This window comes from Psammomys obesus, unplaced genomic scaffold (genome assembly GCF_907164565.1).
Source record: "Psammomys obesus unplaced genomic scaffold, mPsaObe1.curated_primary_1811, whole genome shotgun sequence".
Classification (NCBI taxonomy): domain Eukaryota; kingdom Metazoa; phylum Chordata; class Mammalia; order Rodentia; family Muridae; genus Psammomys; species Psammomys obesus.
Window position 1 is genome coordinate 302,811 of NW_026593895.1, and position 16,889 is coordinate 319,699.

The 16,889-nt window shown below is 42.5% G+C and overlaps 1 protein-coding gene across 2 annotated transcripts in view; it reads right to left on the reverse strand.

Moving 5' to 3' along the window:
• The window catches only part of Aplf (aprataxin and PNKP like factor), a 56,127-nt gene that overhangs the window by 14,716 nt on the left and 24,522 nt on the right, over positions 1-16,889 (reverse strand). For both annotated transcript variants that reach the window (XM_055617432.1, XM_055617433.1), the window contains 4 exons: positions 16,490-16,637; positions 16,056-16,188; positions 12,684-12,868; positions 1,672-2,027 (listed from right to left, as the gene is read on the reverse strand). In XM_055617432.1, coding sequence (XP_055473407.1) covers positions 1,672-2,027; positions 12,684-12,868; positions 16,056-16,188; positions 16,490-16,637 — 822 coding nt within the window. The remainder of the gene's footprint in view (positions 1-1,671; positions 2,028-12,683; positions 12,869-16,055; positions 16,189-16,489; positions 16,638-16,889) is intronic.

Consider the following 16,889-nt stretch of genomic DNA (forward strand, 5'->3'; position numbering starts at 1 on the left):
AGTGCTAATTTCCAATATTCCTATGAGAGAGATAATTTAGGTTAAGTGAGGTCATAATGCTGAGGTTCTAACACAAAATTAGTTGCACCTTCCGAGGTGAGGAAGAGATACCAGAAGAAGCCACAGAGAGAAAAAGATACCTAGAAAGCAACCATCTTTGTCGCTAAAAATAAAAGGTGTCGGGCTAATTATATTTATTATTAGCCCTATTATTATTGTGGCAGTATTATTTAACCCACTATCACAATTAACAAAAGACATAGACAACTGTTAGATTTTATAATCGCCTTGTGACACCTTGGGCTGGGCAGTAATTCCACCTACGCTCTCTTATCTCCCAGCCCACATCCCATCCATCTGCTTTAATCACTCCCCTCTGGGCTACCTTCCATCCATAATCCCAAGATACTGGCTGGTATTCTTCATCTGGCTCGCTCCTCTCCACGCCATTTTCAGAGTCCTCCCTCCAGCCCCACATGGCTCTCTCTCCACCTAACCCATGGTAGCTTCCTTCCTCCTCTCTTCCCATCTGTCTCCCAAGATCCAAGCCCTTGAACCTTAGTTCTGCCCACCTGACCTTTTCCTTGCCAAGATGCAGGCTTTTTATTTGCCAACCAGGGAGACAAAGTGTCCATGGTTATTTGGGGTGTGGGAACAAGCAGACCTCAGGGGAGAAAGCAATTCACATTATGACAGCACTAGACCAACCCCCAACAACCTGCAAGGCAAGAGAAAAGCCAGGCTTGCAGGCTCTGGAACCTAGTATTTCTCATGTCCTGGGCTGAGAGAAGACGAACTTCTGTTACTAAAGAACACAGTCTAAGGTATTTTGTATGGCTACGTTAGCCAGACAACATAAACATAAAACAGGACTTTTCAAAATCCAAAGTAATGTGCTGTAGAGTTTTACATTATATTCTAGGCGTAGGAACATTCCACAGGCAATATCATATATAAACATAAAACTCAGAACTGTTGGAAGTGAAAATATAGTTACTCTAATGCCAAAATGACAATGTATTCCGAAGAGAGAGGATGAGAGTGAAATGAACGTGGTGTGCCTATACTGTGCACACTGCACTGAGATGCACGGCAGAGAGAGCCTGCCACATGGGATGGCAAACAATGAAAACAGACCAGTTAGCACCTGCTGCTATAAACCTTGGAGATTATGCCAGGTCCAAAACTATGATTATAATTTGAATTCATGAAATATGAATTCATGAAGATGTCATTTTCCTAATTTTCAAAGTAGAAAAAAAAAATGTTCTATTTTATAGAAAAGTGTGACGGAAATACACAAATGCAATACCATGTCTAAACACAATCTAAAATTACCCTCGGCAGAGGAGTTACAATAACTATTTCCGAAAGCATCTCTTTAAGGTTAAGACCTTGAATGCGCAGGTACTTGAGTTGGGTGACTCAGTTAAGTCTGGGCCCCCAGTGCTGAGGTCCTTGCATTAGTCAGCACGTCTACACATAAAGCATTTCATTCCCCCCTTGCATCCTAAAAGCTTCTGGCAGGACTTCCCAGGATGTACAGCGGGACAGTGCAACCCAGTAAAAACGCAGCAAAGCCTACCCATAAGGCAACGGCTTCCTAGGCTTTACTACACAACAGTACAGAACTGCACTGAAGTCCCGGGCTGAAACGCAGGTCCATCTTACCTGTAACAGCTGGCCCCATACATGCAGGGCGTCCTCCGGACCCTGCTTTCTTCTGAACGGCCTACACCTGAATCAGCCGTGTCTGTGTGCGAAGCAGCAGGACCGGAGGGAGCAGAGCTGGACTCGGGATGGGATCCTTGAGACTCCGTGGGGAGTGATGTGCTCTGGACACGTGCATGACTTTCAGGACGGCTCACTGTCTCACCGTATTTGCTTGCTGTCGCTCTGGTAATGCCTTTATTTTTAGACACCTCACCAAGGTCCTCAATTGGAATTGCACTGCTCAGTTCATTTGTCTTCACGATATCCACATCTGGGTTACTTAATGTGATTGAAAACAATGATTCTGGAACATCCTATAAAAGAAATCCAGAAAAGTCATCATTTTTTTAAAAAATTAAATACCAGTCGGTGATGGTGCATGCACTTGGAAGACAGAGAAACCCTGACTCAAAACATTAAAAAACAACAACAAAAAGCAAACATTTCAGGGGTCTTTCCTGAGACTGATACTCCAACCAAGGACCATTCATAGATATAACCTAGAAACCCTGCACAGATGTAGCCCATGGCAGCTCAGTATCCAAGTGGGTTCCCTAGTAAGGGGAACAGGGACCATCTCTGACATGAACTCAGTGGCTGGCTCTTTGGCCGCCTCCCTCAAATGGGGGAGCAGCCTTGCCAGGCCACAGAGGAGGACAATGCAGCCAGTTCTGATAAGACCTAATATGCTAGGGTCAGATGAAAGGGGAGGAAGACCTCCCCTATCCATGGACTTGGAGAGGGGCATAGGAGAAAATGAGGGAGAGAGGGTGGGATTGGGAAGGGAGGTGGGAGGGGACTACAGCTGGGATACAAAGTGAATAAACTGTAATTAATATAAAAATAAAAATTTAATTAAAAAAGAAAAAATGTAAAAAAGCAAACATTTTTCTTAAAAAATAAATATATAAATTAAAGTTTAAGAGGACAAAAATACAAGTTCCATGATATGAAAAAACTTAAAACTTTAAGCTTCTCATTTTAAAGTTACTAACTATATCCATTTTCTGTTTTTTGTTTAGAAACATCTTAGCAATTTGTAGTTCTTAAAATATCAATTTACAGCACTAATGAACCTTTATAAACTATGTCAGATATTTAGTAAAATATTTAGAAAACATACAAAAGAAACTTGAGAACATATTCTTTTGCCATCTGTTTGGCTTGGTTTGGGGGGTGTCTGTTTGTTTGTTTGTTTGTTTGTTCTTGAGACAGAGTCTTACTGTGTAACTTTCTTTGGCTGTCCTGTAACTCATTATATAGACCAGGCAGGCCTGGAACTCAGAGATCTGCCTGCCTCTGCCTCCCAGGTGCCAGGGCTGAAGGCATGTGCCACCACCACCAGGCTTCAAGAACTCTATTTTGTTGTCACATAATCTCACTCAAAAACTCTTTTATGTCACTGTCCAACAACACTGACCTTCTAGTTTCTTAAAAGTGACTGTTGTATTTCTCTCTAGATCATGGAACTTTTCATATGGTAGAATGACAAAGCTGGTTCACACCTACAAATCAATCTGTGTGAGGGTATGCTATCGCCAACTACAATAGGCAAGCAACTTTGCTTTGAGGTGGTCTGATAAAGGTGTCAGGTTAGCCAATTAAGCCTAGAGAGCCGACACCCACCATCTTGTTAAGTGGATAAAATAGACAACTGCCTTCTAATATTGATCCTTACACCCAGATTACTGCAGCTCACTTCTCACCAAAGGGGCTTCTTTTCTCAGACAACTACAACTGGTCAGAGTGCAGAGAATAAGTGACTGTGGAGAGTCCATCCTCAAGTGAGATATCTACAACACAATCCCGACAGCCAGGACTCAAGAGGCACTGCGGAAGAGAGGGTAGGAAGAGTGTAAGAGCCAGAGCACTGAGAGGGCTGCTGTGATACTGCCTTCAGTCATGGCTGCCTGCACAAGACTCGCAGAAGACCAGGCCACTTACCATCCCAGCACAGGTGGCTCCTGTCCAGCTCAGGAGGCTCTACCCCCAGCTGAATAACTCCAGGCAGTAGACGGTTTGCTGAGGGAGAGTTGGTTTTCTTCAGGCCTGAGCCCCCTGGTAGGCTGCCCACACCCTAAGGTTAGCCCTTTACCTTTATCCATGCAGACAGGCAACAGTAACTGGACCCAGCACGTTATATTATGATAAATAATAACAAGGTAAGGAGAAGGAAGAGCTGGAGGAGGAAGAGGAGGAGAACATGAATTTGAGAGGACGTACAAGGGTATGCAGGAGGAGTTAGAGGGAGGAGGAAGTAGACATGATCAGTACTGTACTCAGATACAAAATCTCAAAAATTAAAAATGTTTACAAAAGAAGGTGCCCTGAACCAAGGAGATTCTAATCACCACTGTATGCCTTTTTAATTTGTACTGGCCATCAGCATAAAGAACAAGCCAGGTCTTTAAAAAAATGATCGCGTAAGGACTCCTCTTTCTGTGGAGTAGAAACATTGCTCACTTAAACACAAGTCTCCTTGATATCCACATCAGAGATATGGGGAGCACATACCAGGCACAGCAATGTTTACCCCAGTTCTGAGTAAGGGCTCGGGTCTGTTGGCTGCCATCTGGCAAAAGCTGATTTTAGTATTAATAGATGGCTAATATTTCAAATTTAACATATTATTCACATGACTTCTTTTGGACTAATTATTTAAACGTTTGAATATTTTTAAAAGAAACTGTAACTTCAAAACACTATTCACACCAGCTAATCATACTCTCGAAGGACCGTGGGTCTCCTCACAGCTCTGCACAGCAGCAGATAAGCCAGGGAAAGCAGTCACTTGGCTATTTCTTATAACTCACCCTTGGATGATGGCATTTTTATGCTACATACCTCCAAGCCATACACTCTACTTCCCTATTGCACCCCAACCATCCCCTTCCATTCAGGACCAACTGGCACAGGCCAACTGGAAGTCAGGGCTGGGAACTGAGAAGTCCTGATCGACCTGCCCACTTGACAGCTCTCTCACTTGACAGCTCTCTCACTTGACAGCTATCCCTCGTCTCCTTCCCTCTACAAGTCATCTTCTATCCTCAGAAGGGAAGCAAGAGTCGGAAGCTCTGTGCTCCCCTATGCCTTAAAGGGTCCCAGCTTCCAGGTATCTTTGTACAAAGCCTGGAGATGAAAGGGTGAACAGTTCTCATGCCTTTCAACAAGCCTAGGGGGAAGGGGTATTTCCTTCCAAATATAGGGTACTGTGGTTCTAGCATCCGGCCACAGGAGAAGTTTGAGAGAAAACAATCCCTTTCAACATCTTATCCAATTTATTTCAAAACAAAACAAACATACACACACACATTGAAAGGTGATTAAAAAAATTTGAATACATCCTGTCTATAAAATACAGTGGCGATGTTGAGCTCACAGTGGCATGGCTAAGGACTGCTTTTAAGAAGTTTTTGTTGTTTGTTTGTTTGTTTGAATGTATTTGTAGGGAGGTGGTGCATGCATGCCCACGCAGGCACGTGTAGAGGCAGGGCAGGGTGTCAAATGTCTTTCTCTCTTACTCGTCACACCATTGGCTCAAAACAGAATCTCTCTGGATCCAAAATCTGCCTTCTGGCTAGGCTGGCTGGCCAGAGAGCTCTCAGGACCTTCCCATCCTTCCCTCAATGTTGGGGTGACAGGCAGGGGAAGCTGCCCCTGGCTTTTCATGTGGGTGCCGAAGATGTGAACTTGGGTTTGCAGTGCTTTCAGAGTAAGTGCTCTTACCCGCTGAGGCGTCTTCCTAGCCCCTCGAAGTATGCTTTTAACTAAAGAACAATATCGTTTTACAATGTCGTTTAACGTTTTAAGTCTTATCTCACACCACCCCCTATTTTTGTAGCAGATAATGACTATTACAGGGATTCACAATGAGTCAAATGTAGAGAACAAGTGACAGTGGGTTTCCCAAACCCAACTTCTATACCTAAGGCTCAGGGTAAGTCATGGCAGAGGGGGCAGAAAGATTTACGAGCCAGAGGAGCACAATGCCTGCCATGAGACAGTGGACATGACACTGAGGCTGCACCCACCAAAACTCAACACTACAGTTGGCTAACTGAGACCTGCATAATAAGAACACCATTTGGCATACCAACATAGCGTAGGAAATTTAACAAGACCCCACCCCTAGATGAAGAGCTACAGGCAATCAGTTGCTGCCGAGAGGGAATCAGTTTTCTCCAGGACGAGTCCTCTGACAGGTCATCCAGTCCCGGGGGCTTAAACACATGTACATGTAAGCAACCCTAAATGTAGGTTGTGTGTGCATGTTTAATTATTGTTAACAACAACAATTAAGTGGGAGTGTGGGGGAAAGGACGGGAAATTATGTAACTATTCAAGCATGACACCCTCAAAAAATTTAAATTAAAAGATTTCTCATAAGCCAAGTATAGTCGCACATAGTCACCAAAGTACTTGGGAGGTTGTGGCAGAAGGCTAAAGTTATGAGACAAGTTGAGTTCTACAGAAAGTCCATGTTGAAAACAAATGCAGCATCTTTATATATGCATAACTGCACAAATCCAGGTGCCTTTGTAATGCTACAAAAATCAATACAAACATGGGACTGAAGAATGAGTCAAATGAAAATTTTCATTTTTAATAAATGTTTCTTGATATTCTACTTTGACAAGAAGTGTGTATCATTCTGTTATTTAAAATGAAAAAAACAAAGAGAATGAAGTGCACAATATCATGTACATCATCGTCCACCTCTCTGTATCCATGAAACATGAAGAAGAATCTGCTTTATTAAAAACTAAACTTTAGTTCCTCACAAGGAACACGCATGACATGCTGACTTAGAAAAGAAACATTAAAACTACAGATGTCAATGCTATAAATTAGATTTCAAATAAGAGAGACAGCTGGCCATGGCAGCACACGCCTTTAAATAATCCCACCACTTGAGATGTAGAAACAGGCAGATCTCTGTGGGTTTGAGGTTAGCCTTGTCTACAGAGCGAGTTCCAAGACCTAAGAACTAAGACCTAAGACGCCAACCCCCCACACACAAAAAAGTCAAATAAGAGACACAAAAGTTGGAAATCATAATGCTCTTTATGGAACTCCATGCAATATTAATATATAACAGGGTTGGCATTCAAGAATTTAACATTCTTGGTTTCAATTATTTATAAATGATCCCAAAATCCATTACACACTGTAATTTTAAGTTTGCTGATCCATAAATTTGAACTGGGCCAATTCCAAAGCTCATGGGCTTGAGTAAGACACTGACCTGGTAGGGAAGGGAACAGGAAAAATGGAAGGTACAGCTACAGCAAGTAGAAGGAGAACTTCAGATTTATCAAACATCTACAGCTGCTTGATTCAGATCTGATGGACATATGAGGACTAAGCATGGAGACTAGAGTCATAAAGTGATAAAGCTCACCTACAAGGTAAAATACATGTCTGAGACTTCAGTGCTCCCTAGGGCTAGTGGTCCTTTGAGGAGATCAGAGTGTGCTCTTATGACTAGTAAATAGTTTATCAAACTGTCTATGAAGCACTCTCCTCTCCCTCAGCCATCTGAAGTTTCAATGCACTGCAAGGATGAAGACCTTCCCTCCGACATAAATTCAGCAAGGTGATCTGTTGTCTCCAAGCTGCTTGTGGCAGGAATGCCCGTGCTGCTAAGTTGCCTAAAGGTCACATATCAACTCCATTAACATTCCCAGGAGAATAGCAGAAAACTCCTAGCCTCAGACACAAGCCTCACACTGACAGTTCAAATACTGCCTAAATATTTCTCCCTGGGAAGTCTCTCCCTGAAACTGAAAACATCACAGCTGATTCCCACCTCTGCGTTCTCTACCATATTTCCTCCCAACACGTTATGTATCCATCCCAGCTGGGAACCTGGAACATGTTTTACGCTTCTTCCTTTCTCCAGACTCAGTGTTCAGACATCAAGCACTGAAGTTTTACTTCACAGATGCTTTTTCATTCATGATGCCTCACCTTCCCCAGGTGGCTCAAAGTCTGCATTTCTTCATCCTCTCACTATGACTGTAATTTTCTGTCCCTATCTCAGAAGTTTTACTTTGCCCCTTCCAATCTCCCTCTAGAGAGCTAAAAGGATCTGTGGTCCTACTTTGAAGGTCCCTACTGCTGGCTTTAATTTTAAATGAATGCCCTTCCTTATATCCAAATTTCTAAGGACAACAGTTGACTAACAGTCCCTTATCCAAAATGCATAGGACCAGAAATACTTAAGATATCTGAGTTTTTGGAATTTGGAGTATTTCTAAAGATTTACAGTTGCGCATCAAAATGTGATGCTATCCAAGTCCCACGTTCAGAAATTTGTCAGTATGCAAAAAGTTGTAGATTTTGAGGTATTTTAATTTTTTCACTTTTGAATTAGGGATTCTCAGAATGTATTTGTTTTCCCTTGCTTTCCTACTTACCCTGTCGTCTACCTGGGACTCGTAACTTTCTGTGACCAAAAACTGCAGCACATGTGGCATTACACCAAGCCTGGTCCTAGGCCTTAAGTCATCTGGCAGATTTGTTGTTGTTGTTTAAACACAGTATCTTAGTTCAGTTTTACGAGCTTTCTGACTTTGAAAAAGAAATACAGAAGGAAGAAAATACTGATTCCACAAAAGCATTTGAACAAGAATTCTCTTAATAATATCCAAAGACCTAATATCTTGTCATAACACATTTAAACTTCATCCTGGAACCCTGACAAGTACTTAAGCTGATTTTTCTTTTCTTTTTTAGTTTGAGCCAAAATTATATATGCATACACATATTTATATATTAATATACATTTATATTATAAACATATATTTTCTTGTATTTATTAATATATATCTATATTTGTATATATATATTTATATCCTGACCACAGGATATATACCTTCTCCCCCACCTCTCCTCTTCCCCCAACCATCCTCTCTCGCTCCAGAAAAGGGCAGGCTTCCCATGAATATCAACCAGCCATGGCACAGGAGGTTTTCCCTCCTCTACTTTTAAGGCTAGACTAGGTAACCCAATAGGAAGTAAGGTACCAAAAGCAGGCAACACAGTCAGAGAGAGCCCCTGCTCCCACTGTGTGGATCCCACAAAAAGACCAAGCTACACAAAACTACACCATATGTGCAGAGGGCCTAGCTCTGTCCCATGCAGGCCCTCTGGTTGGTAGTTCAGTCTCTGTGAGCCCCTGTGAGCCCTGATCAGTTGACTCTGTGGGCTTTCTTGTCCTTGACCCCTTTGGCTCCTACAATCCTTCCCTCCCCCTCTTCCACAGTTTTCTGATATGGAAGCTTTGAACTTTGCCCTCTTGGGATACAGCGGTCAGGCATTTAGTCTCAACTATCTAACGGTAAATGGAGGGAGGAAAGCAGAGGCAGCTCAGGTCTTCCATCAGTCCTTGTACAGGCACCGTTCATGTGCCCAGTCACTTAGAGTGCTCCAGTCACTACCAAAAAATGTGCCATAAAAAGTGTCCAACTGAGCCCAGCCAACTCAGAATCTGTGACAAATAATAAGTCATTGTTGTGCTAGTGATTAAGTGTTGGGCTTGCTCTGGTCAGCAAGCAATAACTAATAACTTTATGATACTATTTTGCAGCAGTTGTTTTGGTTACGCTTCCTTCTGCTGCAGGGACAGTTCTAACTAGATTAAACTAGATCTAACTAGATTAACTAGAAGAAACACTATTGTCTTCATCTCTGTGCTACTGTAACTGAATATCACAGACTAGATCATGTATAAATGACAAAAATATACTCTCTCAGTTTTGGGTTCTGGGAAGGCTGTAAGTTGTTGGCATCTGATGCAGGATTTCCTACTCTGTCCTCATAGGCCAGAAGGGAAGAGATGGCACACGTGTTCTGGCATGACAGAAGGCACAGAGGATGAGCCCTTGTATCCTCTTGTGGCACCTGCAAAGGCTACGGAACAGGGAGAGAAGGCTTCCATGTGGATTTTCAGAGGCAACAAGAACATCCAAACCACATCAGGGACACCGATCGGTTCAAGAGCCCTCACTTTGGCCATAAGCTGGACTGTTACATAGCCAGAAAGGACTGCAGAAGACCGTGAGGACTGACAAAATTCTGGACTATAACCGAACAATTAACTTCGTAAAGTGAAGAGTGCTAGTCACAAAACTCGCTCACAGTCTAATGTGCACAATAGAAAATCCACTGTGCACAAAAGCATCCACTTCTGAGGCCAGAGCTTCCTGGCAGTGTGGCTTGGGCGTCAGTTTCCACCAGGTGCTGAAGGATGGCGCCACAGCTCTCCTCCCTTAGGGCATGTCCACGCTGCAGGCGTGCTTAGGGGACTATAAACCAGCCAAGGGCTGGATGACTCAAACCTCAGGAAAGGGTCCAGGAGATGATTTCTGTCCCTTCTCTCCAGTGCATTTTTCTGTCTTCCTAAGAAAATGTCTGCTGTACTGGACAACTGCTCTGAGTTCTTGTAAGGCAGCGTCCATCACCAGATGAGCCAGCCAGCCTATTACTTTCTCTCATAGTGACCTTGACTCACTGCTCTCCACTGTGCTATCACATCAGGATTGGCTGCTATCCAGGGATAAGACCTAAGACCGAAGCCAGCAGACATGGAGAGTGGGCTTGGCCAGGTCCGGCTTGGGGCTTCAGCATCAGCCATGATCGCTGGCTCAACTTCACTAGAGTCTAGCACAGAGGCTTCGGCCTCTTTCCTACTGAGCAAAGAGAGGTAAAACTCTCTGGGGACCCTTAATGGAGAGCAACCAGCCAAGTGCAGCTCTCAGGTGCCTCCTGCATCTATTACACGCTCTTGATGTCATCAAGTCTCCACAAACACTTTCAACAACTCAGACCTGCTTACTTCTTCCGTCCGACCTATGAGCTAAGACGATATTTGTTAAAGTCTTTCTTAGAATTATCAAACTTAGGGTAAAGTACATTAAAACATATATTAGATTCTCATTGGAACTAAATAATTTCTTATAAAATAGACAAAGTGAACTGATATGCTCAGTGTTCAAATAGAGTATAAGAAGGCTAGAAGTTAATATATGACAAGTTGTACTTTAGTAAGATTTACAGTTTATCTATGATTACACTTGACCCAATCAGTAAGCAAAGATGCTGCATCTTTGCAAGTGGATCCACTTCTCTGGCTGGGAGAAGTGCTAGGGAGTCTGATCTCTGCCTAAGAGAGGAGGCTGGGAACGAAGGAGGTTTATAAAACTGACCTCTGGGACAGCTGCTGACATTTCAGTGACCCAGTGTACCCTCTTGCAGGGCAGGACCAGCCTGGTGTAAAGGAAATTTTGATTTCTTTAAAAACTCAACATTTTGTTTTAATCCCAAGCATGGGATTTTGGTTTGGGCTTTAGTTTGTCCTAACTGCCTCCTGCAGGGCGTGGTCTTTGCCAGCTGGTCATGGCCTGCCTCCTGCAGCATGGAGAGGGGTGTGGTATAGGATGCTGAGGGATATAAATACTAGAGCCCAGAAAGAGAAGGGGGCAGTTTGAAGAGACCACTGCAGCAGCTTGGAGGAGGCAGAGAGAAACGTTTCAAGGCAGTGGCTTAGAGGAGACTGCTTGTTGTGTTTGCTGTTGATGGAGATTAGAAGAGCCCCAAAAGAACCCATCAACCCTAAACAGCCAGTAGAAGTAAAGGGGTCTGCGTCCCCTTTCCCCACTAACCTCTCTCTTACCTAGGGTTAAACGGTTGGTGGAAAGGAGGTGGAGGCTTAAATACTCCAAATAAAATAGTTTTAAAACAAGTGCAACAGCCTGGCTTCCTGAGACTAAGAGAGCACAGAGCTCAGCCAGTGCCCTGTAAGTCCACGAGAACTGTCACCTTACGCTACCACCCCAAAGGAAGAAAAATGCCTGGACTTTCTGTCTGTATCTGTATACACAAGTCCTGTGTAAGCTCAGGCCACACAGAATCCAGCAAGGGGGGGGGGGGGGGGATGAAAGAGGAGCTCTTGGCACTGGTAACTACAGGGAGAGAGAGCCAGTTTTCTTCAGTGACATGACCCCGGGTAGGTCAACCACACATCAGGGCCTCACTCCTAATACTGTGTACAACACAGGTGGACTTGATGGGGGTCAAGGGAGAAGAAAGCTCAGGTAGGTGGGGAGGGAGAGAAGGATGGGGAGGGTGACCATGGGAGGAGAAGAGGGAATATATTATATGAAATTCCTAAAGAAGAAATAAAATCAGTGGTGTTTTAAGTCTAGTTTATATTAATAAAATGTGCTATTGCTTCCAAGTTAAAAAATAAAAATAAAAAACTTCGGGCTGGAGAGATAGCTTAGTGGTTAAGGGCACTGATTGCTCTTCCAGAAGGACCTGGGTTCAAATCCCAGCACCCACATGGCAGCTCACAACTGTGTGTAACTTCAAGATCTGACACCCTCACACAGACATACATTCAGACAAAACACAAATGCACATAAAATGGAAATAAATAATTTAAAAAAATAAATAAAAAACTTCATGTTATAAACAGGCCTCATTTCTTTTTAAATATCCAGCATCAAGAAATGTCAATTCTGCCAAACCATTCTAGAGGACTGGTATACAGAGGAAAGAGGTCTACAGTCACTCTAAGAGCCACAGCAGAGTGCCCCTGTGGCACTGTGAAGATCGACAGCTGCCACCCCCTGTTCTCCTCATCATGGTTACACGAAGTCCACAGGTGACAGCCACCAGGCATTCAGAACAGAGGCCAAATTAAAACCAGCACCAGAGGTCTCCACCTTTTTCTAGTCTGAAATAGTATTGTACAATGCAAATTCTTACTCTCTGTTAAAAATTAGTTTCAGAAAGCAAAAAAATATTGAGCTAGTTTTTATCTACATAAACACAAGAATAAAAGGCAGTTTAGGTTTTTTATAAATCCAGCATATGATTCATTTCTCACTTGATCTTATCTAAAGGAACAGTAATTCCTATCTCAAATACCAAACAAAGAAAAGAAACAACACATTCCTAATCACCTTGGATGAAACAACTGGTCCTTCTTGATCAGAGCGTTTGCCTTTCTTCCCAGGATCTTGTTCTGCTGAGACACTTTTTGAACTTCCTGATGGAGATAACCGCTTCCTCCCTTGCCACGGTGTGTTTACCTGGGTTTCATCTTCGCAGGTTTCTTCTTTTCCACTCGTCTGGATGACATCCTTATCTAACACACACAAACATACACACACAAAAGAACAAGAAGAAAAGTGCTCCTGTATCTTCAAAGGTCAATACTCCACATGGCCAAAAGGAATGAAAGAGCAAGTGACTCACAGGCCGGGAGACAGCTCCCTGTGGGTAGGATAACTGGCTACACAAGTTTAAGAATCTGCGTTTGGATACCCAGCACCAAAATGAGAAAGAAAAGAAAGGGGGGAGGATGGCTTTGTGGGCCTGCAACCCCAGCACTGTGATGGGAGGGAGGCAAAGACAGAAAGATCACTTGGGATTGCTGGCAGCCAGTGAAGCCAATCCCCAGCAAGCTCCAGCCTCAGTGAGAGACCCTATCTTTAGGGATTATGCCTCTGAGTGATACCTGCAAAGTCAAAATTACATTTACAGTACTGCCCACTGGGAAACACTTGTCTACAAATCTCCAACAGCACTAAGCAGCACATGGCTGAGCACCCTGCCCAGCTTGCACGCAGGGCCCACTGTAACTATTTGCCACAACTCTCAGAACTTGCTCACATCTGCACAGTGGAAACGGTAAGAACTGGAAGTCACTAAAAGGAAATGAGCAAAGGTGTGACCTAATAGAGGGTCACATTAGTTACAATTGTTTTAAATTGTAGCATTAATTTTCTCAAACAGAAAAGCTGTCTGAATAATCCAATGAATTTTAACTTCGGAAGGCCCACCACTGAGTTAGGAATCCAACTTATTTCAAATATAGGTTTAAAACTTCAAAACCTCAGAAAGATTATGCCCTCTATACTTTTTAAATAAAAAAGCTTCAGTAACAATGGACATTGTTATCAAAATTCAATATAGTGAGTAAATCTCAGTAAATATCGCATTTTGTCTACAAATTCATAATCATCTTAATCCAAAAAGATGAAACAGTCTTGTATTGTAAGAGGAAAATCCGGGGCTGATTGTGTCCGCTACACTGTAGTGAGAGCTCCCCAAGGGAAGACTTTGTGTGCCTTGCTAACTAATTTCTCCTTGGGTCTTCAGGACCTTAAAATGTGACTCATATAAAGCTAGAAATAGAAAGGTCATCCATTTTGATGTTTGTTTTTGGTTTTGTTTGAGACAATATTTCTTTGTGTAGCCTTGGCTTTCCTGGACTCATTTTGTAGACCAGGCTGGCCTCAAACTCACAGAGATCCGCCTGCCTCTGCCTCCCTGCCTGCTGGGATTACAGGCGTACACCACCACACCAGGCTAGTTCATCCATTTTGAATTACATGTTCTTCTGAGTAGTATGCTGAAGTCTATCCTGCTCCCTTTTCCTTAAGCATATTCATATTAATGTATCTTCATTATCAAACCAAACTCTTGTGTTGTAGTGCTTGCATCCAAGCCACCTACTTTATTTAAAATGTCTCCAAAGCACAAGAGTAGTGACACTGGGAATTTGCTGCAAATGGTATAGTTGTAACATCTCAAAATTCCTATGTGATTGTGCCTTAATCCTCACGTGACTGCTATAAGAAGTGGTGACTGTGGGGGGCATTTAGGTCACCTGGATGGGACCCTGGTAAGTGGGATCACTGCCCATTAAGAGAAGAGGATACTAGATCTCTGCTCTCCTACCCACCAGTGAGAGACAGAGAAACAGAGACAGAGGGTGTGCATGTGTGTGTGACAAGATACAAAGAGAAATCAGCTATCAGCAAGCCACAATGCTGACCCCTTGATCTTGGATTCCTGGTCACCAGAACTGTGAGAAAGTAAATGTCACTTAGGCCACCTAGGCTGCAGAACTCTACTATAGCAGGCAGAGCTGGGATAACCTTCTGAAAGAAACAGAGAAGAGTAACACTTCTCAATGCATCTTACCAGACCAGCAATTACATTAAAACCCCTAAAAAGACTTTACATGAAAATAAAATTATAGCACAACACTACTCAGCAAAGTAATTTTTAAAATCCTTAACATATGAAAGGGAGGTGAAAAAAGAGAAAATCTGCTAAGGATGTAGCTGAGGCAAAATGTGCCCAGCAAGTAAGGCCCTGCGTTCAACGCCTAGAACTCAAAACAACAACAAAAAGCTCCAGAATCAGAGAGGTTTGTCCAAGAAGACAAGGCTGATTTGATATTCAAAATCCTCGTGATGTATAAGAAAAGTACTTACCTTTAATATTTGTTGATACAAAAACCTTGAGAAAATCACAGAAAAGAACTTCAATATGAAAAAAAGAATAACTTAAAACCTTTAAGTTGTAATTTTATTAACAAATTTCATGAGGGAAAAGGTATTTCTACCAGAACTAAGAAAAAATGTTTGCTATTACCAATGCTTGTCAAAAGTATACTGGACAAAATTGCAGACCACTTGGATAAAAAGAGAAAGAAATGAAGAAAATCTTAAAGCCAAACTGGAAAGAAGTAAAATTCTATATACACAGACAGTGCTGCTCATAGAGTGAAATCTAGAACCTCCACAAAGACCTATGAGAGCTAACATACAAGCCTAATGGAGTCAGTGAACAACATCAATGCAGAAGTTGCTGTGAGGTTTTACAGGGCTATGGAGGAAACCTAGGCCTTACACTGAAAAGGACAAAGCATCATTGTTTAGCATCTTAAAAATGCTGAAACAATGGCTACCCAGCAGAAAGACATGTATCACTGAAGTATCTGCCATGCCAGTAAGCTGGACCAGGACAAGGATCACGTGTCCTTGAACCTCGTAGCACAAACACTGTGTACCTGGCATTGTTTTATTTAATTAGTTTTAAATATTCTAGGTGTGGTGCCCTCTCACTTCAGATATGATGACACCAACAGGCTCACCTAAGAACTAATATTAGCAGTGCATCTAGCAATAACAGAGAAATACTACATGCTCAACAAGACATCAGTGGGGAGAATGCTGTTTGACAAATGCCATAAAGTAAACAGCTTATGGTTTAATTATACTCTACATGTATTTAAAAGTAAATCTTAGATTAGCAAGCATGCAAGCCCACACCTGTAACCCCAGCACTCAAGAAACTGAGGCAGGGGCATAACAAGTTTAAGATCATTTCTCAAAATAATAAATACAGAGAAGAGAATTTAAGTCCCAGGCTAACCGATAACATGTGCAGCCCCACTCGACATCTATTTGCTCATAAAAGCCTTCAAATCGTCTTTAACATTTCCTTGAAATTCAACATTAGCAAAACCAGAAACCTACCTCCACCTTTACCAGCTATTGAAAGGTTTTGATCACTTAAACTTTCTGCTAACATCCAAGCTGGGAGAATTCTTTTCCTCTGTGCAGGGTGTGACTGGTGCCCTCCAAAGTCTCTGGACTCCCCTGAAGAGGACTAAAAGAGCAGCCATAAATTAACTCCGGAAGGTGACCAGGCAACCTTAGTGAATCTGTAAAATCATTTACTTTGAAGAAAATCAGCATTAATATAGCTATCCACAACTGTTAAATTTCCCACCAGATATTCATTACCTATTAGTTTAAGTGTTAGCCTAGTATGATGTTCTCTATAGACTAACTTAAAAACAACAAAAGCAGACCAACGCCACAAGGCACAAGAACACACATGACTTCAGTTGTCTTTTATCTCCTTGAAATAAAGGCCACATCGGAATGGTGCTTCTTAAGTTTCTCACCATGGGATCTATGGCAGAACACTTGGTCTTGGTTATTTTGGGGCTTCCTTGCAGCTGTGAGGCACTGGTTGTCTTATCAGGTAAATCAATCACAGGGGACTTGTGCATCTCACTCAATACATCATCTTCATCAAGTGTCTGGCTGTTTCTATAAAATAAAACACAACTTTGTTTTATATCATTTACAACACTTGTGGTGGCAACCTTGAGGCTGTTCCATTGTACACTTCTGAGGACTTCTCACTGGGGTGCTGGGCTCCTCCTGTCAAACTAAAGCCTAAAAGCACCTTTCATACGACAGTAAAATGCTTCTCATACATCATCACCTCATATATTCGTCTTTAAATATTATGGGCTGGGGCCGGAGAGATGAAGCAGCAGTTAAGAACACTTGCTATGG